The sequence below is a fragment of the Xenopus tropicalis genome, chromosome 4 (assembly GCF_000004195.4).
Source record: "Xenopus tropicalis strain Nigerian chromosome 4, UCB_Xtro_10.0, whole genome shotgun sequence".
NCBI lineage: Eukaryota > Metazoa > Chordata > Amphibia > Anura > Pipidae > Xenopus > Xenopus tropicalis.
In genome coordinates this window covers 104,297,480-104,322,924 of record NC_030680.2, presented here as the reverse complement: position 1 = coordinate 104,322,924, position 25,445 = coordinate 104,297,480, and the positions used below count along the sequence as shown (strand labels likewise).

Here is a 25,445-nt window from a genome sequence, read left to right as displayed (position 1 = left end):
AAAGCCAAGCTGATTACTGCTCATAATACCAATCTACTGAATATAATTTTAAATGTGATCCCTTAACAAGCCTTCAAATAACTTGCCCACCATAGATGTCAGATTTACTGGCCTATAATTGCCAGGCTGATATTGTAATCCCTCTTTAAATATAGGAATTATATCAGATTTCCTACAATCCATAGGATTGGGAAATCGCGCCGCTGCGTATGCCATCCCACCGGCGATTTACATTTTCGCCGGTGGGATGGCATTTCAGGGAGATTAGTCGCCCGCGAACAGGGAAATTTGTCACAGGCGACTAATCTCCCAGTGTGCCAGAGCCCTTAATGTTTGGCCCTTGCAAGGTAGATAATTAGATCCCCATTGAACAGATACTGCATAGCATTTTATATGTCACACTGTATAGAACTGCTGAGCAGCACTGTTAAAAAAAATACATAAAAAAAAGAATAACTGCAGTTTCAGAATGAATCGTCCATTAAATAATTCATTATTTAATAAACAGTACATATTTAAGTAACAAAACATGGCCCAATCTTTACCTGAAGTGCATAAAACGGAAATAATATAACTCAAGAAAATGACATTTTCGGATGGTACAGCTCCGTTCTGCGACCTAGTAGTAGAGCAACAGCAATCGAACAGTCTTTGTAATGAGGCTTTCTAAACGGCATACACAGGTATAGCAGAGATTTTTGCCTACGTAGAGCACAAAACACTGCAAAAGAAATCCTCTCAGGACGGCTTGCCATGGCCTCCATCCAAATGATGGCAGTATGCTCTAGCAAGCAAACCCCCGCCTGCTTAGTGACTTCCTACTCTTTTAGCCAGTCTTCCTCTCGCTTGTCGGCGGACTATTTACTGCGCATGCGCACTGAACACGGCCTTTTCCCAGTGCTACAGCGCCCTAACGTTTGGGCTGTGACTCTCCGGTCCTAGCCCCGACGGGACAAAATAGAGCAAAATGGTCAGTAAACCGGAGCAATATTACTGTCTGTCAGTACCTCAGTATGCCCAACATCACCCGCAGTGGTTTTTATCTGCCGGGAGTGTGTAAATCCTTGTGATGGGTTTGGATGAGATTGTATTGCGCGTCTGTCTGTAACTTCCAGCGTGGCCTAATGGCTGCTGTGCTACCCAGCCGGCCGGCTGCTTTCTCCTGCTCTGACGCTTGGCGTTTTAGTGCGTCAGTGTCTGCTGTCATGAGTTTGCCTGCTTTTATTTCCTTTTCTTCCATAAAGCAGCGGTGCTTGGATATATATTTTGGGTAGCCGGCCTTTCCATATCAGTCGCTTCCTTTCTGATAACCATTAAAGGGAGGTTCATTGGCTCCCTGGGTATTTGCTTCGTGGCGTTTTTATTTATGCGCCTCAAATACGGGCAAGCTAATGCTATGAGGCATGCTAGTCCAGCAATATACTGCTATGTCTTGGCTGGCAAGTCGCTATACGGATGCTAGTTAGATTGGACTTGGAATCACCTTTACTCTCCCGGAATGACAGTGTGAGCAGTTGTAATATGGGCTATTTATCATTGGAAATTGCGTTACAGCCTCTTCCATTAGTAATTCCATTACTCGTTTCCATGCTTGTGCAGGGCAGGCCTGAACCTTGCAGTTGTGGATGCTGGGAGTTGTATGTAGGATGCTGGGATTAGTGTGGCACCCCTGAGAGGGAAACATTTGTTTAAATTGTTATATTTGTAGGATTTTCATTGTGATCTACAATACATATTAATAAAAATGTTGTTTAGTGATAGATATCCTGTGTCACTTGACTCTCAAATTAGAGTTATTAAAACACCCCAGTTGTAAAGTGACCTGTATAAAAGTGCTCTGCCTGCATACTTGTGCCTTTTTATGATTATGTAAGGCTGCCGCTTCTAAATTCCTTATTTTACAGCAAGAGCTTTATATTTTCCTCTGCCTATAGTACATATAAATGGCTTAAGGCTGTGGCCTGCAGATCAGGTGTATATGTTGGGTTCCACATGGAGATCATTTGATTTTTTTTTTTATATTTAGAAGTGTTGACTTTGTACCTACCGTATACAGAATGGGATCTTGAGTAGAATCTGTATTAAATTCTCCTCCTGTATGTGCAAACCTGGAGGATTCCCAAGTGTAGCTTTCCCTTCTTCCCCCCCCCCCCCCCATGCAGATTGTCACCCCTCAGTACTGCAGCCAGTGCTTTCTGGATCAAAGTTGAGGGTACATTGCTGCTTGTTTTTCAGCACATTGGCTTATACTGTGCTAAACTGGGCCTGCAGTTTTCATCATTTGCATGTACGCTTCTTGGCCTCTCTTGGTAACTAACCACTCCTGACTGGCAACTGCTGTTAAACTAAGTACTGGTTTACCCATGATACTGCATTAATGCTGGTTTTCATTTATGTCTAGGGGTTCGTAAAGGTTGTCAAGAACAAGGCTTATTTTAAGAGGTACCAGGTCAAATTCCGCAGAAGGAGAGGTAAGTTGGGTTTTTTTGTTTTGTTTTAGTAATGTTTTTAGGTTGTTGGCATACAAGCTATTTTTTATGATTGCAGAGGGTAAGACTGATTACTATGCTCGCAAGCGTTTGGTGATCCAAGATAAGAACAAGTACAATACTCCCAAGTACAGGATGATTGTACGTGTCACCAACAGAGACATCATCTGCCAGGTAAGGACTGCTTGTTTGACATTAAGCACATGGCGTATAGTGGAAATTGACTTTAGTGCTATAAAACCTTTCCCACTAATATGAAATGCATAGATTCTTAACTACCTTTAGCCAAATCCATGGTACCTCTTAGCAGCTCAAGTATAGATTTAGCTGTGTTCTCCTCTCCCCCTCCAAACCCCCACCTTCATAGAAGGCAACAGGGATTGGTTGGTGTGTAATTGAGGTGACAAGTGACTTATGCTAATCACACTTTATTTTTAGTGAGTTTTAGAATTGCTATTTACTCTTGACTTTTTGTCTCCTAGATTGCTTACGCTAGGATTGAGGGAGACATGATTGTTTGTGCTGCCTATGCTCACGAACTTACCAAGTATGGTGTCAAGGTTGGGCTCACAAACTATGCTGCAGCATATTGTACAGGCCTGCTGCTGGCTCGCAGGGTAAGTATTCATGTTTCTTTTGACGTGTAAGGAGCAGTGAGCAAGATTAGAAGGGTAACAGTGGTTTTATGTATGTGGTTCTGTGGTTCTTTCTCAAGCTTGCAGTTGCAAAAATAAATTGGTGACCTGCATATGTTTTTGGTCTTTTACGGTCCTAAAGTTTTTTTATCCTGCTTTCCCAGATTTATTAGGGTTTAACAAACGTTTTATTGCTCAGGTATGTGATCTATTTTCTGAAAAACCCATTAACCGCAATGTCCATTATAAGCAAACTAGTAACTTTTCTAAAACCGTGTCTTTAAAAAAAAAAAAAAAAAAACTGCACTAGCATACATCTATGTTGGTGGGATTTGTTTAAACAGATACAGTATAGTGGTAAAATTATGGAAAAACCCCATTATTCAAAAGTCCCAAATACTCTTGATAATCCCATACCTGTGCAATTTGATTTAAGAATGGCCAAGCTCTAGATGTTGGTAAAATCAGTAAATTAAATATTTTGTTGTTGTAGCTTATAATTATTTCTATAATAGTTTGATATGATTCAAGACAAACTGCCACATCCATTTAAGTTCAGATGCTGTACCAACTTCACTTAAATCTTTGCTAACTATACTGCCTTGAGTGGTATAGATAATCCAATACTGGATAATCCTGAACAGAGTGCACTCTGTAAATGACAAATCTAATGTGATTCCTAGTGACTTTACATTAGCCAAGAAATACTAATTCAATATCTAATGCTAGGCTTTTTTTATATAAATGCTATGCTTGAGCATATGGAAAAACTCTTTGCAACCCCATATTAGCAGGGGAAATTCTAAGCATTGTTGTTTTGTTAGGGTGTTGTACAGTCAAAAGTTTTATACTTTCTCATAAGGTAATTCAGTTGGGCTTATATAGCAACAGTATGCACATACCTGAGTCACAGATTTGTTGGAAACCATGATACTCTGAACCCCTTTTTCCAAAACTGCTTACTCTGACAATGTAACTCCCCCTTCACTTTGTTCCATTATGAAGTAATAGATTCTGGTACTTGAAATCCCTCTGCACCACTCACTGGAAAGCAGAGGCACCTTAAGTCCCAGAATTCATTGCTTTTAAGGTGGAACAAAGTAGGTGGGGATGAAAAATATGGAGGCAAGAAATTGGTCCCTTCTAACAGACTTGAATTCAGGTATGTTTGAATAATCATATTTTAAAGATACTGACACCAGAAATGAAAAATTGTCTTTGCATGAGCTTTATAATTTTGCTAAAGTATTTCCTGATGGTTTTCAATTTCTTATCTGATCCCCCCCCCCCCATGTTTTTCTATGAGGGGGCGGCCATATTTGTGCAGCAGTAGGCTGTTAGCATTAGAAGCTATAACTGACAGGCTGAAAATGGACAGTCAGGTTGGCAGAACAGTCAGGTTTAGGAACTTCAAGTAACAATTACATACAAAACCAGCCCTAACAGTGAAAAAAGATCAACATTTTTTTATGTAGATTCATAATTTGAAGTCATTTTTCGTGTCAGTATCACTTTAAATGAATGCTCCCCCAATTTGTAATTTTTTTTTCTCTCCTGTTTTGCACTATGGGGGAGAAACACTGTTTGCAAAGAATTTATTTTACTAAAATCTTAGTGTCATGAACTGGCTTGCTCTGTAGTAATACTTAGTAAATATGCTTATGACCTAAAATAATTGCATGTTGATAATGCTGATTTTTTTTTTTTTGTTTTAATTGCTAGTCTTTCACATTATGAAAAAAGGCCAGACCCCAAGCATTCCATACAATAGATCTTATATCTGTGTTTAGAACAGCTGCTTTTGCAGATAAATGACCTTGATTCATACCAGCCATGAGTTTTTGAGGGTTTTTTAGCGCAAAAATTGAATTGTGAAAAAAAAATCACTCTAGCATTGATAAATCTCCATTATATATAATATATCAAATTTAGCATGTGTTAGCCCCAAAGGAAATGTCTACTTGGATATTGCTTAACAGCAACCTAGGGGGCCAGTTCTGGTATTGGCCCTTAAAACATGGCATAAGATCCAACAAAGGAAGCTGCTGTGGAAAATGAAACCACTGGGATGTTGCTGAAAGTTTAGTACCCGTTTTGTTTAGTACTCCTTTAGCTTGTTTACTTTCCCCCCTCCAGCTTCTCAACAAGTTTGGCCTGGACAAGGTTTATGAAGGCCAGGTGGAAGTAACTGGAGATGAGTACAACGTAGAGAGCATTGATGGGGAACCTGGTGCCTTCACATGCTACCTTGATGCCGGCCTGACCCGAACCACCACTGGAAACAAAGTTTTTGGTGCTCTTAAGGGAGCTGTTGATGGAGGTTTATCTATTCCACACAGGTAGGCAGAGCTAACCTTTATGTTAAAGTGCCAGCCACATATTTGGATTAGTTCATGTTAACGCAGTCCCTGTATACCTTTTTTTTTTTTTTTTTTTTTTTTTTTAAATATTTGCCCAAATGAGCTTTATTCATCAGCAAAATTTAAACAACCTTAGAATTCACTTTTTTTTGGGATTGTGCTGAATCCCAAACACTTTGTGAAAGATTTGGCCGACTCCTGAATCTGATAAGCAAATTAAGGCTAGGAAGTGATCAAGAAATTTTAAAAATGTTTTTAAAAGGTTTAGTTATAGTAGAGGTAATAAGAGGCAGATGCATTTCTGAATTGCTTTAACCTAATTAGTAACTGAGCCGCAATAACCCTTAATAAGTTGTGCAGATAATCTATAAGAATATATTGACTTAATGCATATATGTAATGTTTACTTGGCTAAAGAAAGCTGAATGTACAATGCTGCGCATATCTGAATTGGAAAAGTCTCTTAGCAAATGTCCTAGAGAATTTAAGTAGATAAGTGATATAAGGTTGTAGCTAGGGATGCGGCAGGCTGCATTGCTAGCCTCAAGCATTCTGTAAAGCAGATAACAGTATTAGAGGGACCTTTTAAATTTGGTTGTAGGCTTAGTTTGCAAGTTGTGTTGTAGTGTTTTCATTTGTGTGGTGAAACATGCACTGTTTTAAAGGACACGTAAACCCCACACACACAAAATTTACAGTGTGAACAGCCTCTTTGAAAACTTTCAATACCTGCTACACTGGTTGTCCAGAGGTTAATAGTAAGGCTGCAGTGTCCCCTCAATCACTTAGATTTCCTTCTCCTGTAACCTACTCGGCCCCCTTCATTTAGGAATTTGCTTTGGCTGTTGGCTTATGGGCATGCTCAGTTGTTCTAAGCTCAGATTACTAAACACGCCCCCCCAGTCTAGCAGCCAGTGAAGAGATGGCATTGCTGGTTCCCATAGAAACTCTGCTCTACCTGCCTGCTTGTTCTTTTCTCCTAACCTCCTTTCCTTAGCTCAGCTCAAACAAAGCAGAACTTTATCAGACAGTTGTGCCTGTGTGAGCCTGTATTCTTGATGAAATGTATGCTGAATAAGGGCCTGTGTGTGCATGCTGTTTGCAGATTTAAATGTAACTGATGGCCCCTGGGTGAAAGCTGCTATTTGCTTTACGAAAATGTGATGGTGCTAGAAAACAGAGGGGATATATGCAGTACAAATTATGCCATTTGGGTGGGGGAGACCTGCCCAACTCATATACATTGTAGGCAAATGTAGGCTTTACATGTTCTTTAAGATATTATGTTGTACATATATGAAAATAGAGGATTGCTTGATACATAAGGACAGATCTGCCTTTTCAACCTGCTTAGTGAATGGGCGTATTTTAGCCAACAAACTACTAGCCAAATTGGCTACTTCGGGCCCTGATCCAAGCTTTCGGCAATCACCTGGGATTGACCCAGTGGGAACCCATTAATTCTTTTATACTAACTTTTTTATTGGAATGTGTCACTATTACTAGTGAAGTAAGAGACAAGACCACCTTTTGTAGAATGTGCCTCCAGTCCAGTGGTTCCTCTAATCCTAATGAACTGTGGAGAGCTGCATGGCTTCCTTCCCCATGCTGGGCACAAGGTGGTGCAATTCTTCCATAGGCTAAAGTACAAAATGTAAACCGTATTCTGACCTATTGCCTCAGGCCTGTTGTGTGGGCTTTCTTTCTTTCTACAAAAATATGATCATGGACATTCTTAGGGACGTTCATTCTTAGGAAATTTTCATTCACTAGCTCTGCACTCAGCTTGGCATCCATTTATTTGACAAATATTGTTTGGTCAAGGCATTTGTATGCGGAGTGAAGTGTGTAACGGTATGTGTGAGTTTATTTCTTATACATATTGTAAAGTTTCTCTTTTACCGTGTTACTTGTCTTATAACATGAATGCATCATAATTTTACACTGGGGGACAGTATTAACATTTTTGCTTTATCACTGGTAGTTGAAAATGGTGATTCTTAAAGGTCCCCAAGGGAATCAAAGTTGGTACACAAATACTGTACAGGTATGGGATCCCTATCTGGAAACCCGTTATCCAGAAAGTTCCGAATTAAGGAAAGGCCATCTCCCATAGACTCCATTATAACCAAATAATTCTAATTTTTAAAAATGATTTCCTCTTTCTCTGTAATAAAACAGAGCCTTGTACTTGATCCCAGCTAAGATATAATTAATCTTTATTGAATGCAAAACAATTCTATTGGGTTTAATGTTTTATTGATTTTTTTTTTTTTTTTTTTAGTAGACTTAAGGTATGGAGATCCAAATTGGTCCCAAGCATTCTGGATAATGGGTCCTATACCTGTACATCATTTGTTAATCTATCTCATTTTAAATGAGAACAAAAGCCTATAAAAACCTTAACCTCCCTCTTCCCCTTCTGAAGTCTCTTCCCCGTCTGAAGTTTTAATATTTAGGCAATTGCGACAAATATTTTAAAGGCAAAGCAGTTTGGTTGGCAGCAGTGATATGTTGGGGGGTAAAGGCAACCCAACCAAATCTGCATAGACTTCATTATTTGTAAACCCATACCTGAGCCGCTCATCTCTGATGTCGCTGGGTTTGGGCAAGCAGCTGCACAACTATTTACATTAACGTTTATTTATAAAGCGCCAACATATTCCGCAGCGCTGTACAATAAGTGGGTTACATACATTGGACATACAGAGTAACATATAAAGCAATCAGTAACCGATACAAGAGGTGAAGAGGGCCCTGCCCAAAAGAGCTTGCAATCTACAAGGAGAAAGGGTTGAGACACAACTATAGATATCTTGTCAAGTAATTCAAATAATGTGTGATTTAGCCTGCCAAACCACTGTGCTACTGTTTTATAAATGGGTTTGAGGGAGGCCTAGTTACTAAAATGCTTTCATGTTTTGATTTGATTTTTTTTTTTTTTTTAATAGCACCAAGCGTTTCCCTGGCTATGACTCTGAAAGCAAAGAATTCAATGCTGAGGTCCACCGCAAGCACATCTTTGGCCAGAACATTGCCGAGTACATGCGCCTTCTGACAGAAGAAGATGAAGATGCGTTTAAAAAGCAGTTCTCTCAGTACATAAAGAATGGTGTCACAGCAGACCAGGTAACTTTTTAATGGCATTAATTATACCTTATTTGTAAAGGTGAAGCCATGGTTTCTGCTCATGGCTTGATTTACAAAAATAAATGACTGGTTAGAATTTTATAAAGAAATTTCGGCATACAAAGTCTTCTAAATGTGTGGACCCTTACACCATTCTAAACAAAATGTCAGCTTGCTCTTCACCTGCCACCCACTTGAATAGTGGTGCTGTAAAATCTAAATGCATTTAAAGGACCAGTAATATCTAAGTGTGAACTGTTTCTTTGCACTTCAAATGTGTATTCATAGAGGGCTGACAAACTATTGGCAACATGTCCTAGTACACTAGGCTATAACAGCACAGCTTTCATCAGCTAAAGCCCTTAAGTTTGTGCTGTACAACTTCAGAGATGTAGAAGCCCTATGAAAATATAAAAATACACCCCTTACATCTGTCCTCTAGATTCAAGGGAATCCATCCTCTTGTTTCTTAGTGCAATTTGTACACTCTCTAGATTACAGCATGCTTGGGAGAGTGCTATTTATCCACTGCACTTGAATATTTTTGCTTATCACCTCAGATATGGCAGCCCCCCCCCCCCCCCCCAAATGCATCGGTTAATAAAGCTTCTCCAGCAGCATCTTGTATTGGAATCCATTTAATTTTGAAATTTCACATGGTACTAGCCAAGCCTTTCACATCTCTTCAGTCTTTCCACCGGCAACTTCATTTTTGCAGATGGAAAGGCATTTCAGAGCGGTTAGTTGCCCATGGTAGCAGCGATCTATCATAGCGGCGAACCTCGCTCTGTGGGTCTTTAGCCTAATGTGTAGAGCTGGTTCCTTCTGAAAGCTCAGGCACAGTGCACTGAGATGGCTGCCTACACACCAATATTACAGCTAAAAAAAAAAAAAACCTTTATTGGTTCAAGAATACAATTTTAAATTGTAGATTGAATTATTTGCTATGTAAACAGTGTAATTTAGAAATTATGGTTTCTACAGCTTTATGATGAGCATTGTAATAGTTTTAGTCCCTAATGCTTTGAGAGACTTATGAGACTTATATTTCCATCTTCATGTACTAACATTTCTCTAGCATTTTAACATATTTAACTTCAACTTTTGCTGATGAGGATCTCTTAAAAACATATCTGTGCCACCAAAAACATGAGGTGGAAGTGTAAAGTTTTCTAAGGGCACAGGTAACGGTGTTTCAAATCTTTTAACCCAAAGTATATAATAGGGTAGGCATCTGCTTTATTTGTGATAATTATCCAGCTGGCACCTGCTTTTGAGCTGGGTTTTGCACTTGGTTACACACAGACATGTAATCATTAGCTTTTTAAACCAGAATAAAGTGTGTGATCATTTATGTTCTAAAGATTTGCTATGGTTTTTAGGGTAATTGGGCTTTTCCTTTATATGGAAGTTTTATTCCCATGAGACTCTTTTCATATTTTTACTGACACCATTAGTACGGTAATGATACCAAACCTTTTGTTTTGCAGATGGAAGACATTTACAAAAAGGCCCATGCAGGTATTCGGGAGAATCCAGTGCACGAAAAGAAACCCAAGAAGGAAGTCAAAAAGAAGAGGTACATTCCCTTTGTTTCTCCTATTTTAATAATATCTAGCAGCTGCAAAAAGATTTTTTCTTTTAAATTGCATTTCCAGCCCCTAGCAAAGGTTGGATCACATAGCAGCACTGTGAAGTCCCTTTGGAGGAGGACCACATTGAAGGCCTGGCCTTCATTCGATAGGGTTTTTCCAGCCTACCTATTTTTAAATCTGAGCCCCAGTCAAAGGCCTCATTTTGGCCAGGAGTCATGAGTAGCCAGTCTTGGGGAGCTATGTGTGGTCATCTTTTGATTATGCATATTCTTGACCTTCACAGTTATATTTTTAAATGTTTTGTATAATTTATGTAGATGTAGTGCTGATCTTATGAACATTGTATTAAAGGGTGATAAGGCCAGAAAACTGCAGCTGCCTATGGGAAGGGGAAATCACTACTGCTGCATTTTCTCCAGACTGCCCTTGCACAGATTCCTGCTCATGTCTAACACTTTGGTAGCCCCCAATGAAAAAGGCTTTACATTTCTTTTAATTAACAGCCTTGTTCATCTGGGCACTTGTGTGATAAATGATCTCTGTAAAAGTGCTGTGGAATATGGCAGCACTATATAATAAATACTCAATGTACCAAGATTCTTTTGCAGAGTACTGTAGCTTAAGCCAGAGGAACTGTTGTCAGGGACCATTGCGTGTTGTATCACTGAATGAAGCTTTGTTTTTAGTAGATGAATTCCGAGCTGGCACTCAAGGGTTAACAGGTTCTTCCCTGGAGCATGCTGCATGACACAGGGACGTGCATTGCACTTACCCTAATGTGGCTGGAGCCATTAAAATACTTGTCTGGAAAGATGTTATAAGATATAATTTTTAGTCTCCTTTTAGCACAGACATCTCAAGATTAGACAAAAGCAATAAGTAAATGTGCTAGTGCAGTAAAATGCTGGCAAGCAATGTTTAATGCATCAAAAAGGATTTTGTGCCATTTATAGGAAATATGAATAAATGTACATTTTCATTCCAGGTGGAACCGTGCCAAATTGTCTCTGGCACAGAAAAAGGACCGTGTTGCTCAGAAAAAAGCCAGTTTCCTCAGAGCTCAGGAGAAGGCAGACAGCTAAATGGATTATGTTGCGATTTTCTAAGTATTTGCAGCAAAAAAATAAATCTATTAACATCACCAACTTGGTCAATGTGTTTTGTTAAGTTTATGTAGTAAGATACCTCTTAACCTCTTGCTGTTGTGGAACATGGAAGTTTTCTGTAGTTTTGCTGCTTAGCTCTGTCAAAAGGTTCCTTTTTTTTTTTTTTTTTCTGTGCGGCAACACTTTAGTATCAACGGGGAGTTGGTAAGTTCAAAAGGCCCCCTGGCCACAAAAGGATCAAAGGCACCAAAAACTTTTTTTTTTCCCCCCCATTCTGTTTGATACGGTGAAACTTCAAGAGACTCCAAAACAAACTCCAAAGATGTTGTATTTTAATCTGGCCATACATCCATAACATACTTGTAATGTTTAAAATTCCCTTAATAGAAGCTAGCAAGAGGTGAGGCCTGTAGTATAAGTCAATGGCTCTGGTATAGTCGTGAGCCAAAAATGACAGGTACAATGGGTGCATCTACTTGTTCAAAGTCTGTACAATATACTGCAACACTGTCAGTAAGACCTCCCTTCTACTGAACAGAATTAAGCTATAATGTTTAGTTTGGTGGTCTTTGAAGAAAACTGTACCTTAATAAAAACGTAACCAACAGAGTATATTATCTTAAGTGGCCTATTTAAAAATCTTACCAAACTGAAACGAGAGAGAGATCTCTGTAAATATTGTCCTTTTACATCTCTTACCTTGAGACACCATTTAGTGATGGGCTGCGTGCTCCCTCCCTGTGTGATCACCTTTAACAGGAAGTAGTGTTGGCGTAAAAGACAACTTTGTTAATTGGCAGATGTGACTTAACATGGTGTGCCCTGTGAATTGTATGACACCGGGCAGACCTTCGTAATTAAAATGACAACTTTCTATTTGTGATTACCTATTGGCACATACTGTTAAGAAAATTATATATTTTCTGAAAATAATTTAGTTAGGTGAAGCAGTGTTTGGCAGTGTAGTCTTACTTTAAAGGGGAATTATACCCTTTTCAGTATGATCTTGATAAATAGGGCTTGCACTAAGCTTAGTATTTGCCTTTCCTTTTTTTTTTTTTTTTTTGGGGATTTCACTTTTTTTTTTTTTATTTCAAAATAGTTTGTTTATTATACTGTGCGTCCCTCAGTAAAGTTTATACAATATATAAATATGTGTAATGCAAACAGTTTGGCCCGGCACCGGTTAGGGGAGACAAGCCTAATTCCATTAGGGTCAGAGGAGGTTCTGGGTCACAGTAGAAAATCATGTTGGGCGAGTTCTTGGAACTGTCCTGTAGTTCTGTAGCATCTGCAATAACCAGCAATGGGGAGTAAATGGAGACAAGCCCAGATTGGTCTTTAAATAGGCAGCCTGGCACTCTTGGTATGAGCAAACTCTTGGCGCCTATTTGCTTGGCTTCCGGTAACTGATTTGGCTGCAGTTTATATATGAAACTATATCAGTATTACCAAGAATGTAATTAGTTCCCCAACAAGGAACTTTTTCCAATGTTTCACATCTGCTGTGAGGAGGGAGATTGGCCTAAACGACTCGCACAGATGTGGGTCTTTGCCCTGTTTAGGGAGGAGAACGATTGCTGCTTCGTAAAGAGATTCAGGGAATTGGCCAAGTTGTACAGCTTCTTTAAAGAGCTTAAGCAGCATTGGGGTTAGTAATTTAGAGTGCCTCTTGTATATTTCTATAGGGAGACCGTCAGCCCCTGCAGCTTTGCCTAAGGGGAAGGCATTCACCGCTTCTTGTATCTCCACTGCTGTGAGCTCAGAGTCTAAATGATTACTATATTCACGGGGCAGCGTCGGGAGAGCTAGTGAAGCTAGAAAAGAGTTAATTTCTGGTTCTGTGGCTGTAAGTTTGGTCTTGTACAGGTCCGTATAGAATGTGACCAACATTTCTTGGACCACTTGAGGATCGGTGTGTAGTCTACCTAGGGAGTCTCTCAATGCGGGGACTGGAGGAGGAGTAGTATGGGCTTTGGCCAGGTGTGCTAGCATTCTGCCCGCCCTCTCACCCTGCTCATATATGTTTGTTTTGGTAAAGTAAAGCTTATTTAGTGCTTTTAATTTAGTGGCTTGGGCGTAGTTATTTTGTGCTTCATTAAGTAGTTTTAAGTTATCTGGAGAGGGGGAGGCAGCTGCGGCTGCATCTAAGTGAGAAACTTGTGACTCAAGTGCCTGTATCGCTTTTTGAGCCTGTTTCTTGTATGCCGTTATTTCGGCGGATATTGAATTTCTTATATAAATTTTCAGAGAGTCCCAAAAGGGAAGTATGCTGTCAACTGATTGGTTTAAGACTGTAAAGTCGGTTATAGCGTCGTCTATTGCTTTGGAGTTGTCCAGGATGTTTAACCATACTGGATTTATGGAGGGACGTGGGCTCTTAATTTTGTGTGGGAGCTCTAATTTAAGCTGAAGTGGGGCATGGTCAGATATGCCTCGCGGGAGGTAAGTGGTGTCTGTTACGTATGGGATCGCGGCTGTATTGATAAAGGCCATGTCTATTCTGGATAAGGCTGAACGGGCAGCGGTAAAGCATGAATACTGGGGCACTCCAGGGTGCGTTTCTCTCCATGGGTCTATTAGTGCCAGGGAGGTCATTAGCCTAGAGAGCTGGGTGCTCTTAGGGGGGGATCTAAGGGGATGTTTCCACAACCTATCTAGTTCTGGGAGTAGTACTTCATTGAAGTCGCCTGCTACCAGCACCAGTGCTCTCGGGTATATAGCTAGGTAGTCAGCTAGAGTGTACAAAACCTCTCCCTCGAATGGAGGGGGGATGTAGATATTGACTAGAAGCATTTCACATGAATAGAAATAGCAATGGAGAAAAATAAATCTGCCCTTTGGGTCGGTCTTCAGATTGCTAAACCTAAAGGGAACAGATTTTCCTATAAGTATCGATACCCCTGAGGAGTGCGTGGAATAGGTGGAATGATAAGCCCAACCTATCCACGGGCGTTTAAGCGCTAGGATTTTAGAGCCTGTCAGGTGTGTTTCTTGGAGAAAGGCAATAGAGGTAGAGTGTCTTTTGAGGAAGTCTAACACTAGTCTGCGCTTGATTGGGCAATTGAGGCCCCTCACATTCCAACTTGTTAACTTAATCGCCATGATTTGGGGTTGGGTGAGTATTTAAAGGGATACCGGTACAAAACTCCCTCCCAATGCATACATACATAATACCATACATTTTGTTGTACATAGAAATTATACCAACATTTGTGCTGAGGAGCAGCACTTAAAAGGGGTTTCCCCGAACTCTTACCCCCCTCCCCTTCCACCCGATTCCCAACTTTGGGTAGAACTTGTCCCATAACAAAAACCATAACTCTGATCAGTGCTGGGGTGGGTCACTCCACTCCGTTAAGCTTCAGTTGTAAATTACTGGGGTAAGGTACAAAACTGTGACACGTGTAAATACAATCAACATTGCGTTGAGCCCGCAATGATCCAGGGCTATAACAGGGTAGATAACCCGCACCTCGTGGAGGCCTGGTCCGGCCAAAGGATAGGTGGTGATCTGTGGCGGGTATTAATTACCCAGGGCAGGCCGATCTGGAGCCTTTAGGGGCGAATTCCTCTGTTATCCAACCACAAGTTAAGCTCCTGTGGTGCTGTGAAGAAAATAAAACGGCCATCCGCTTGCACCCGGAGCCTCGCTGGGTAGAGCATCGCATAAGGAAGACCAGCCTCGCGCAGCCTGGCCTTACAGCTTTGGAAACCCGCGCGCTGTCTCTGTACCTCCATGGAGTAGTCGGCAAAGATGGATATGGCAGACGCTTGGAAGCGCAGGGGACCTTGTGTTCTGGCCAGTGTAAGTATCTTGTCTCGGTCCCGGGCATTTAGTAGTTTGGCGATTAGAGGTCTAGGGGGTGCCCCTGGAGGAGATTGCCTAGTTGGAACTCTGTGTGCCCGCTCAATTGCGAACATGGTAGAGAGCTGTGCGGCCCCGAAAATTTCTTTGAGCCAGGATTCTAGAAATGATTCTGGGGTGTTGCCTTCTGCCCGCTCAGGGAATCCTACAAATCGCAGGTTACTGCGCCGCAGTCGGTTCTCTAGGTCATCGTTTTTGCTCAGACAATCTACAAGTTGCTTTTGTAGATTACGGTATTGATTGGGCAGATCTCTGCACGAGTCTTCCAAGTTGCTGACTCGGGTTTCGACTGCTGTAGTGCGGTCACGCAGCTTTTGCAGGTCTGCCTTTATAATGGAGAGGTCAATCTTGATCTCCTCAGTTTTGGTATTTATAAGTGATGTGCAAGAGCTATTGGCTGCTCTAATTTCTGCCATAACATCATGCAGAGTTGGTTCTGTACTGCGTGGGGTTGTCCCCGGTGCGGTGCTTGAGTGTGCCTGCGCAGCATTATCAGCGGTACTCACTGTTTGGTCGGGGCTGCTTGCGGCTTGTTCTGAGTCGGCGCCATTTTGGTTAGTTTCCCGGGCATATTTTTCAAGCCGGGCGGCTGCCTCTGAGGCTCGCTTATGTGCCTTATGTTGCCCCATCTGCTCTCTCTGGGGTAGGGGCCTCCTCGTGTGAGGTTCTAGCTCCGTTGCGAAAGGTTTATAGCGGGTTATTCAGGATAATTGCAGGATCAGTTGCGGAGCTCTACCAGGTACGTGCGCTCACATCGGTGGTCAGGCCACGCCCCCGCCTTTCCTTTTTAAATGTCCCTTTTTAATATCTTGATTGGCAGAGCCACTGCTTACAGAAGAGAAGCAGATAAAATAAATGTACTGCATCGTTAATGGCATAGGGCTGTGTACCTGAAAATGTTGAGGCAGCCTGCAGGCAACTAAAAAGGAATGGATAAAGGACCAGCACTCCATATATCATAAATAATTGTGCTTAATTTGTGCTCCATGTGAAATGAGAGCCTGATTTTCCAGCTGAAGCTACCGGAATGTATGCACTATTAATACTTTATAGTAAACACACATGGTCCAGGTGAGGTAGTTACTAGAGACCATAACCCCGTGATGTCGGGGTGATTCTGATCTTATCTTGTCATTTTTGTTTTTTTTCCCCTATTGATGCTAAACAGAAACTTGAAATAAGGGTTTCTGTTGACATGTCAACTTTTGCAACCAAACCTTACCTGTTCGTAGCTCCAGTAACTTCAAACTATCGCACAAAAGCTTACAAGTTATATGTGCATGTGAAAGCATTCATAAAATGGCATACCTTTTAGGTACTTGCATGTATATTCGAAGTATAAACAAAGCTTATGAACAGTGGTCAACCACTTCAGGGCAGCTGTATTAATATTTTTCACCAGTAGGTGTTGCTCCTGGTTTTTTTTTTTTTTGGAATATTACTGATTCTATTTACAGCAAGGCTGATCCCTTCTAATGGATTATTGTCAAATCATTGTACAAATGTGTCTGTTCTCCACTGTTACAGAAGATGTACTGTACAAAGCTGGCCATACACGCACCGGTGATATCTTTGTACGATTTTCAGTACGTGTATGGCGACTTGGTGAGGCAACCGATATTGCAAAAGGCTGCGGATATCGGTGGACTCGCTGATTGGGTGGGTTAAAAGATTTTGATCGGCCGAAAAAGCTAAATCTAATTTCAGGGCTGAATCGGCAGAAGTAGGTAGAAATCCTATTGTTTCCACCTCCATATCTGGTGATTCAGCCCTGAACATCTGCAGAGGGTGGAACCGATGGTCGCACGAAAGATGGAAAATCGCCACATGTGGCCACCTTTAGGTTAGATTTCTGTTTATTGTATAAGTAAACCATGTTATCCATCTGGAAGTTCTCTGAAATTAACCCATTTGGCTCTGTTTTACTTTTAAATGATGCTTACTACACTTTAAGTAAGCTAACCTGTGATGAATGAAGTTTTAGGTAAATGTGATACTTTTATATATGCAGGAGAGTGTAGGGATATTCAAACAGTCATATCAATTGCAAATAATGTCATGAAACCATCTTTACATGAATGTGGCTTTATTGCATAAAAACAATACATTAGCTTCATGGGTAGACCTAACTTAATGGAATAATTTCATGCAATAAGAGCAGCACAGATTTTTTTGCTTTGCTTTGAATAGTTCAAGCACATTTCAGCAATTTTCACCTGAAAACCAAAGACATGACTAAACTAAAGCTTTCAGGTAACTTCATGCAATTTGGCCGTGTGCGTCTGGAGTAGCAATGGGACATAGTCTGTTTGGGGAAGATGGCAGTTTGCTAGAAATCCCACACTGAAAGTCCATTTTCTTTTCATTTAAAGAAAGACAAAAACAAATTCACTTTAATCATTTTAATTGGTTAAAGTGCAATTTTAAATAGAGCATTATAACAAACCGAAATGTATAACATCTAATCCCTAAATTGTGTCCAGAAACTTTACTGCAAAATTTAGTTGTTATGGTGTTTACTGTTACTCTGCAACTGTGTTTTTTTTTTTTCTTTATACACCAATTTCATTACTATTTGGTTGCTTTATTGCCCCAGCAAAGGAAAATCTAGGAAGGCCTCAACAGAAAGATACATTATAAAAATAACAAAACTAAAGCCTCAGTCCGGTTTTTGGTTAATAATCTCATCGGTTCCCAATAAACAGATAACATTTTCAGTGGCAGGATAGGAAGGCCAGTCATTCATAAACAAATGAAAACTTATAGTATAGTTCCAGTTATACCACAGTTTCAAGGTGAACTTGCTCTTTGAGACTTAAACCTCTGGTGAGTACAGCATTTAGCCAGATTTGTATAATGCTTTAAGCTGCTGTTTTCATACATACAGGCAAGACTCGCTTGCATCTGGTGGATTTAAAATAAAATTCATTTTGTGTGTGTGTATGTGTGTATATATATATAATATAGTGTTCCTTACACATTATTACTATTAGCTGCTGGTACTGTTGTCTGGAGCCATATTCCCATATGCACCACTGATGTACCAGGAAATTCTCACCTATTGCCCAGACAGTTGCCCAATTGGTATATACTATTTACCCTCATTTTATACCAGGCCAACTACTAGGGCTAAGTATATCTGCCCTTGGCTCCTTTATATAGATCTGCCCATGCTATCCAAGTTGCTACCATTTATCTAGAAACTTTCGTAGTTAACTGTAGAGAAGTAGCTGCCTATGAACAAATGGAATATAAATTAGCACGTAAGTACATTTAAGTCATTTGCTCCTTTGTCATTTTGTCCCTTATGTCGAATGGCAGTGTTTCGAAAAGCCTGTCTTCAACACTTAACCCATTCCTTTTCAGGGCTTGGCAAGAACCAAGTTCTAGAGGCAAAGATCCAATAGGATTTTCTTTAACATCCAAGCATGAGAGCTGCGCCAGGTTGCCAATGTTTGGCGAGAGGGTGTTTATATTATTGTGCCTAAGGTTCAGAGTCTCAAGCTTCTGGCAAAAGTACAGTTCATCTGGGATGGTTTCAATGCGGTTGTAAGAAACTGAGAAATACTTTAAGTTGGAGAGATTTCTAATAATATGTGGAATTGACCTAATGTTATTGTTGGACAGCTCTAAGTGCCTGAGTTTGCAGCACAAAAACAAGTCATGTGGAAGGTCCCCTATATTATTGTGGCTAATATAAAGCTGTTCCAAGTTTGCTAGTTTGCTTATGTGATCTGGGATCTTTGTAATGCTGTTGTGCCACAGCTTTAAGATAGAAAGTTTCTGCAGATTTTGAAAACTAGCTATTTCTTGAATGGACTTAAGGTTGTTATTCTTTAAATCCAGTTCTTTCAGTGCTAAAAGGCTGAATATTGAGTTAGGTATTTGGTCCAATTTGCAGTTTACAAGTTCCAGTGTCATGAGATTGGCCATGTTCTTTAGACTGTTCCGCGTGACCAATTTGATTTCATTATTGTCAATGCTGAGTTTCTGAAGCTGGGCAGAAATATCGACAGCATACTGAGGGATACTGGTTAAATTACTATTTATAACTAGGTGTTTCAGGCTCTTTAGCTTTTTGAATGAGTAATTTGGGAAGTGTTTTGATATTTCGGGGGTAAATAATCCAGTCAGGTTTAGCTCCTCCAAGCTTCCTAAATCACACATCCATTGTGGGATGTGTGGGCTGCCAACAAACTTAACACTCAAGCTGTGCACGTTCTCCTTTAGGAATGCCAGTGCTGCACTGTGAATCTTAGCCGGACACGTCCACAAGGACAGCTCTTGCAGATTGTTCAGCTGGGCAATAGCTGCTGGGATCATAACATTAGGTATACTTTCCAGCTTTAAAGACTGTAGCTCTGTTATCTCAAAAACAGTGTCTGGAAGGCCAGGGAGCTTAAGCAGATGTAACTCCAGCCGGTTGGATGCATTTGTTTGAAGCTTTAGCCTCAGCTTTTCTACTGTCCATTCATTGTTTAAGTTGAGTTGCTTCAGCTTGTTTTCGCTAGCTTCAGAGAGGAACACAGCAAAGCGTTTAGAATACAAAGGGTCATACTGATCTATCATGTGAAACAGGAAGGCTAAATCATTTTTGACATCTGGGATATCATTGATGCCAGTCTCCACACGGACATATTCAAACGAATATTGCTTTAAGGAGCGATGCAATAGCCAATATAAAGTATAGAGGCAACAGAGGCCATAAACACCCACAAGGCAGAGATAGAAAAATGACATCTTAGAAAACAGAGGAGCCATGGGAAGATTACAATAAAAATTATTGTATCCTGTCACGTCTTCTATGTCAACCTCACAGTCTACGGTGAACTGTATTTCTGAAACTAGTGCTCCGTTGTATCCAATGAGGAACAGAGAATGTAGCAATTTAAGTATGGTTTGGTTGACATATATAACTATAAGAATAATGCTTCCTTCTACATGATATCGAATTTTTTTCACCTTCTCAAACAAGGCTTTGGCTTGCTCTCGTTCCTTCTCATCTAAATCTCTGGCAGCAGCTTTATCCACAATAGAAGTCTCAGCGACTGGTTTCAACAATGGAGTCTCGGTTACTGGCTGGCTTATGTTAGGCTTGCTCACATTGTTCTTTTTGCTGTGTTTCTCTTTTGGTTCTTCGCCAGACACAATGCACAAGGCTCTGGTTGTCCAAGGAGAGTCAAAACATTTCCATAGCACTGATATAAAAAGCTCAATTTTTGAACATGACTCTGGATATTTAAACCAAAAGTTGCTACAGATCATAAAAAACAATGTATGAAGTAGAACCAGGTAAGGAAAATACTTGGTGTACCATGGAATGGCAAGCTCATAGCACATGTAGTTTATAAAGTTGTACTGCTGAATATCTAAGTTGGTTTTCAGCCCTTTTATTTCAGCTGTTGCAGATGCTGTTGGGTTTGGGGCAGAGGCTGACAAGTTATTGGCCATAGAATGGAATGTGTTATTGTCTGAAGAATTATAAACAGCCTGGAGTCTTTCTGGCAAACACAGTATCTTGACTGGCATGATCTGAGGAATAAGAAAATACACAGAACAATATATAAAATTCAAGAACTAACAAGACAAAATAATGAGAAACAGCATCTCGCAGTGTCAAACTGGGGTAACTGGGGCCCACCAGCAAACCATAGGCACAGAGCCGAATAATTACACTCTTCACCTGCTTATTCACTTTATTATACCTCTTTGTTTTCTGCAAAACAGGTATACAATCCGTAATCCGGAATGCTTGGTACCTGGGGGTTTCCAAATAATAATCTGGGTTACCAGGCTTCAAGTCTGCTAAAAATCATTCAAACATTAAATACACCCAACAGAATTGTTTTGCTGCCAATATGAATTTATGCAGCTTAGTTCCCATCAAAAACAAGGTATGGTTTTATTATTACAGAGAAAAAGGAAATCATTTTTAAAAATTAAAATTATTTGCTCAAGTCTATGGGAGATGGCCTTCCCGTAATTCTGAGTTTTCTTAATAATGGATTTCCGAATACCAGATCATGCTTATACTACATAATCTCTTGTTGAACCCCTTGTAATGGAAAGGTAATCTCAGATTTCATTTTAATTTAGATTTTTAAAAACAGTTTCTTTTTAAATTAAACAGTACCTTGTACTTGATAGTAACTAGAATGCATGGATTCATATTGGTGGCAAAACAATTCTATTGGGTTTATTAAATCTTTAAATGATTTTTAGCAGATTTAAGGTATGGAGGTCTAAGTAGTAGTGGATGTTTTTAAGCATATAAAATAAGAGAAATCCTTGTTCCTACATAAGATATCCCCAAGAACAAAGACCTTACCTGTAATGTGCACCCAAACCCTCCTATCATCAGCATGGCCGCCGAGAGATAGTCCATGAACACATCCCACCAGGGCTTGAGCACACGGAACGCTGGTTGTTGCTCAGAAAACTGTCGGAATTCTGTCACTGGAATCATATTCCTGTATTACAGTATGTGACAAATAAAATGCCATTAAAGGACAATATACCATCTTACTATTGCTCTTCTTGTCAAGTTGCTTCTTCAGAACCATTAAGACAATGTGTATATGAGCATACATTTAAAAAAATATATATTTCTCTGTGAGGCAATAGTTTATTGTTATTGTTACTTTTTGTAACTTTCTTTTCTATTCAGCCCATCTCCTATTCATTAATCAGTCCAGGGTCCCTGCAGGCTGCTTCCCCCACACCATCTAGGTGCCTCCCCACACCATCTAGGTGCCTCCACTGAGCCTCACTAACCCCCCGCCTGGCATCCTCCCCTGAGTGCAGGAAAGTTTAACACGTCAAGGGAGGAACACTGTCAGCTGGGGGATCGCTGGCAAGGGTTGGGTCTGGGCCGCTGGGGCCCACTGGGTTTTTTCCCGGTGCCCTGGTGGCCCTGTCAGTCTCTCATCCAAACCACTCCCTGGTTGGTAAGATAACTTGGACCCTAGCAACCAAATAACTGCTGAAACTTCAAACTGGAGAGCTCCTGAACTGAAAATTAAATAAAAAAAAAATACAAATAAAAATATAAAGATCAATTGCAAATTATCTTAGAATATCGCTCTCTACATCAGAGGTCCCCAACCTTTTTTACTTGTGAGCCACAGTCTAATGTAAAAAGACTTGGAGAGCAACACAAGCACCATAAAAGTTCATGGAGGTGCCAAATAAGGGCTGTGATTGGCTATTAGGGGCCTCTATGCACACTATCAGCTTACAGGAGGCTTTATTTAGTAGTAAATCTTGTTTTTATTCAACCAAAAACTTGCCCCCAAGTCAGGAATTCAAAACTAACTACCTGGTTTGGGGGCACTGAGACGTTAACTCAAATGTGAACAACCCCTTTAATGTTAACTTTTAGCATGTTATAAAATGCCCTATTCCTAGCAGCTTTGAAATTGGCCTACATTATATATTTATATTTTTCAAAGTATTTGCCTTTTACTTCTACATCTTTCAAGCCTCAAATAGGGGTCCCAACCAAAAACTACTGCTCTATGAGCTTACAATTTTATTATTATTATAATTATTATTATTAGTTTTATTACTATGTATTATTTTATTACTTATCTTTCTATTCAGCCCCTCTCCTATTTATATTCCAGTCTTTCGTTTAAACTACTGCCTGTTGCTAAGGTAAACAAGACCCTAGCAACCAAATAGCTGCTAGAATTCCAAACTGGAGAGCTGCTGAAGAAAAAGCTAAATAAGTGAAAAGCCCCCCAAAAAAGTCTCTTGCGTTGTGAACTATATCACTTCAGCATAGAAGTTGTGTGCCTTTCCATGTGGTAATCTGTTTTTGGCATATGACGAAGGGCAATATGCTCTAGGGGATTGATACAAAGAAGCAGGAACTTTGTAGCTTTGTGTGCGAGTAACACAATTCCCCATATCAGCCATGTATTAACTTTGAACTGAAAGCATATACTGTATATGCACACAGAGTGCTTGTACATAAACATGAGATCTGTATTGTAGTAGTAGTGCTTTTTTGTTTCTGTTTAATGGGGAGACATTGTATTTTGTTAATTTTTTATGAAGTACATTGAACCACATTTTTAAACAATAAAAAAAAAAAATAAAGTGTGATTTGTATTGCAAGCGATGGATATAGCATTTTTTATAACGTCCCTGATTATTCATTTGATCCGCTTTGCCTAATGTTCTGTTATACAGACTGCTATAATCCTTTATCAGAGAGGATTTAGAATGAAAATGTCTTTATGCCAGTAGAAAAGGCAGCTATATTTTGACATCAAATTTTTTGCAAATTATTTTTGCAGGGCTAAACTTTGATTAAAGATAATAGAATACATTTATAACGACAAGAAGTCATATGATGGAAATGGATGTATATTGTTCCATCAAAAATAGGAAAAGAAAATGAACCCAAATTAACACTTTAGATATCATGATAAGTTGTCGTCAATGTACAGACATGGAATACATGCATTTACTCCACCTTAAAGGATAAGGAAACCCTCTAATTTCCTGGACTCACACTTGCACAATAGAGTACAGGTATCGGGCCCCTTATCTGGAAACCCATTATCCAGAAAGTTCCAAATTATGGAAAGGCCATTTCCCATAGACACCATTTTAATCAAATAATTTACATTTTTAAAAATGGTTTCATTTTTCTCTGTAGTAATAAAACAGTACCTTGTACTTGATCCCAACTAAGATATAATTAATCCTTACTGGAGGCAAAACAATCCTATTGGGTTTAATTACTGTTTAAATATTTTTTTAGTAGACTTAAGGTAGGAGATCCGAATTACAGAAAGACCCCTTATCCGGAAAACCCTAGGTCCAGAGCATTCTGAATAATGGGTCCTATACCTGTATAATCATGCACAATTTTAACTTTTGTTAACTTTTAGTGTGAGAGAGACAATTTGAATTTGAATTGGTCTTCATTTATTTTTATTTGTAGTTCTTTAATAATTTCAGTTTTTGTGCAGCAAACTCTGGCGTTTCAGCAGCTATTTAGTTGCTAGGATCCAAATTACCTTGGTTTAAATGAAATACTGATATATGAATAGAAGAGGACTTGAATAGAAAAATAAATACCAAAAAGTTTTTGTTTTTAGCAATTTCCATTGACTTTAATGGGAGAAGATTTAACCACTACTAATGACTATATGTTATTATCCTGTCTATTGCCCTTTCATATCCAGCCTATTGACATTTCATATTGAACTCTGGGTCAGATTAATGTTAGCTGCAAGCACAAAGGTGCCAGACTGACAGTTGATGACTGTTAGACATCTCATTAATTGATGGAAGAATAGTGATATTTTAATTTTAAGGCAAGAGGATTTTATATGAATCTGCTTTCACTGATGTGCATATATACATATAATAATATCACCCTTTATAAAATATGCATCATAGAGGGATTATGGTTTAATATAAGCAGCTTCACAAATGTCATCAATCTCCCTCTTTCATTAATCTGCTATATCCTCGCTGATATAAAGAGGGCTTTGTAATGCAATTCCTGGGGTCTGGCCCACTGCAGTTTTAGCAGTGTAAAATACAGTACAGTCTGAGCATCAAAATTTCCTTTCCAACCCCACCATTCATGCTATGGAAGTATCTCCCTGTCCCTCCAAGTATCATTTGACACATCCTGTCTAGGAAATGGCAGCTTATACTCACTGTGACCCACCCCTGCTGGTTCTGCTTTGCTATCACTGCAACCTTGTTTCAAGTTGTCATTACCTTTAGCAGTGTGGCTATATTGCTGGTAAATCTTGCTTGGTCTGCCAACAGATAACTGTCATTCAGCCATGTGCCAGTACCTGCAAGATGTACCATCTGCCTGTAGTGTGTGGGAGCATCAGGGCCCATCAGTTCCCTAGAGTAATCAAATGCTTAAGTCTCCCTGATAACTCCTTGCCATTCTACTAATCCCTAATATATCTTACCTTGTAATGTTGTTTACTACATGTAGGTCCTATTTGCTGTACCTTAGATGAATCATTAACTGTTATCGCTATATTCTATTATTATTCCAGCGCAAGAAAAAATGGGACAGGACTGGTTCTCTCAGGAAAACTTGGTAAATCCAGATTTATCAGAACTATCCCAACAAATAAATAGTTAAATAAATGACTTAAGTTTTTAATGATGATTAAAAAAGCAGCTCCATAGTATTGTAGAGACCAAGATCATGCAGGAAAAATAAAAACAAAACATACAATATAAATGACTATGCCAATTTCCATTACCAGATAT

At 39.6% G+C, this 25,445-nt stretch overlaps 2 protein-coding genes across 3 annotated transcripts; one reads left to right on the top strand and one right to left on the bottom strand.

Annotated features, from left to right (window-relative positions):
• Positions 1-906: 906 nt before the first annotated feature.
• Positions 907-11,349, top strand: rpl5 (ribosomal protein L5). Its single transcript, NM_203550.1, has 8 exons — positions 907-970; positions 2,402-2,471; positions 2,548-2,663; positions 2,972-3,106; positions 5,261-5,463; positions 8,436-8,613; positions 10,104-10,192; positions 11,194-11,349. Exons 1-8 carry the CDS (start codon positions 968-970, stop codon positions 11,288-11,290), a joined length of 891 nt encoding a protein of 296 aa, NP_988881.1. The 5' UTR covers positions 907-967; the 3' UTR covers positions 11,291-11,349.
• Positions 11,350-17,569: 6,220 nt separating this feature from the next.
• On the bottom strand, positions 17,570-24,975 carry LOC100170560 (uncharacterized loc100170560). Of its 2 annotated transcripts, none has more exons than XM_031899899.1 (3): positions 24,877-24,975; positions 21,511-21,652; positions 17,570-20,714 (listed from the first exon to the last, which is right to left on the bottom strand). In XM_031899899.1, exons 2-3 carry the CDS (start codon positions 21,646-21,648, stop codon positions 18,456-18,458), a joined length of 2,397 nt encoding a protein of 798 aa, XP_031755759.1. In that variant the 5' UTR covers positions 21,649-21,652; positions 24,877-24,975; the 3' UTR covers positions 17,570-18,455.
• Positions 24,976-25,445: the final 470 nt, after the last annotated feature.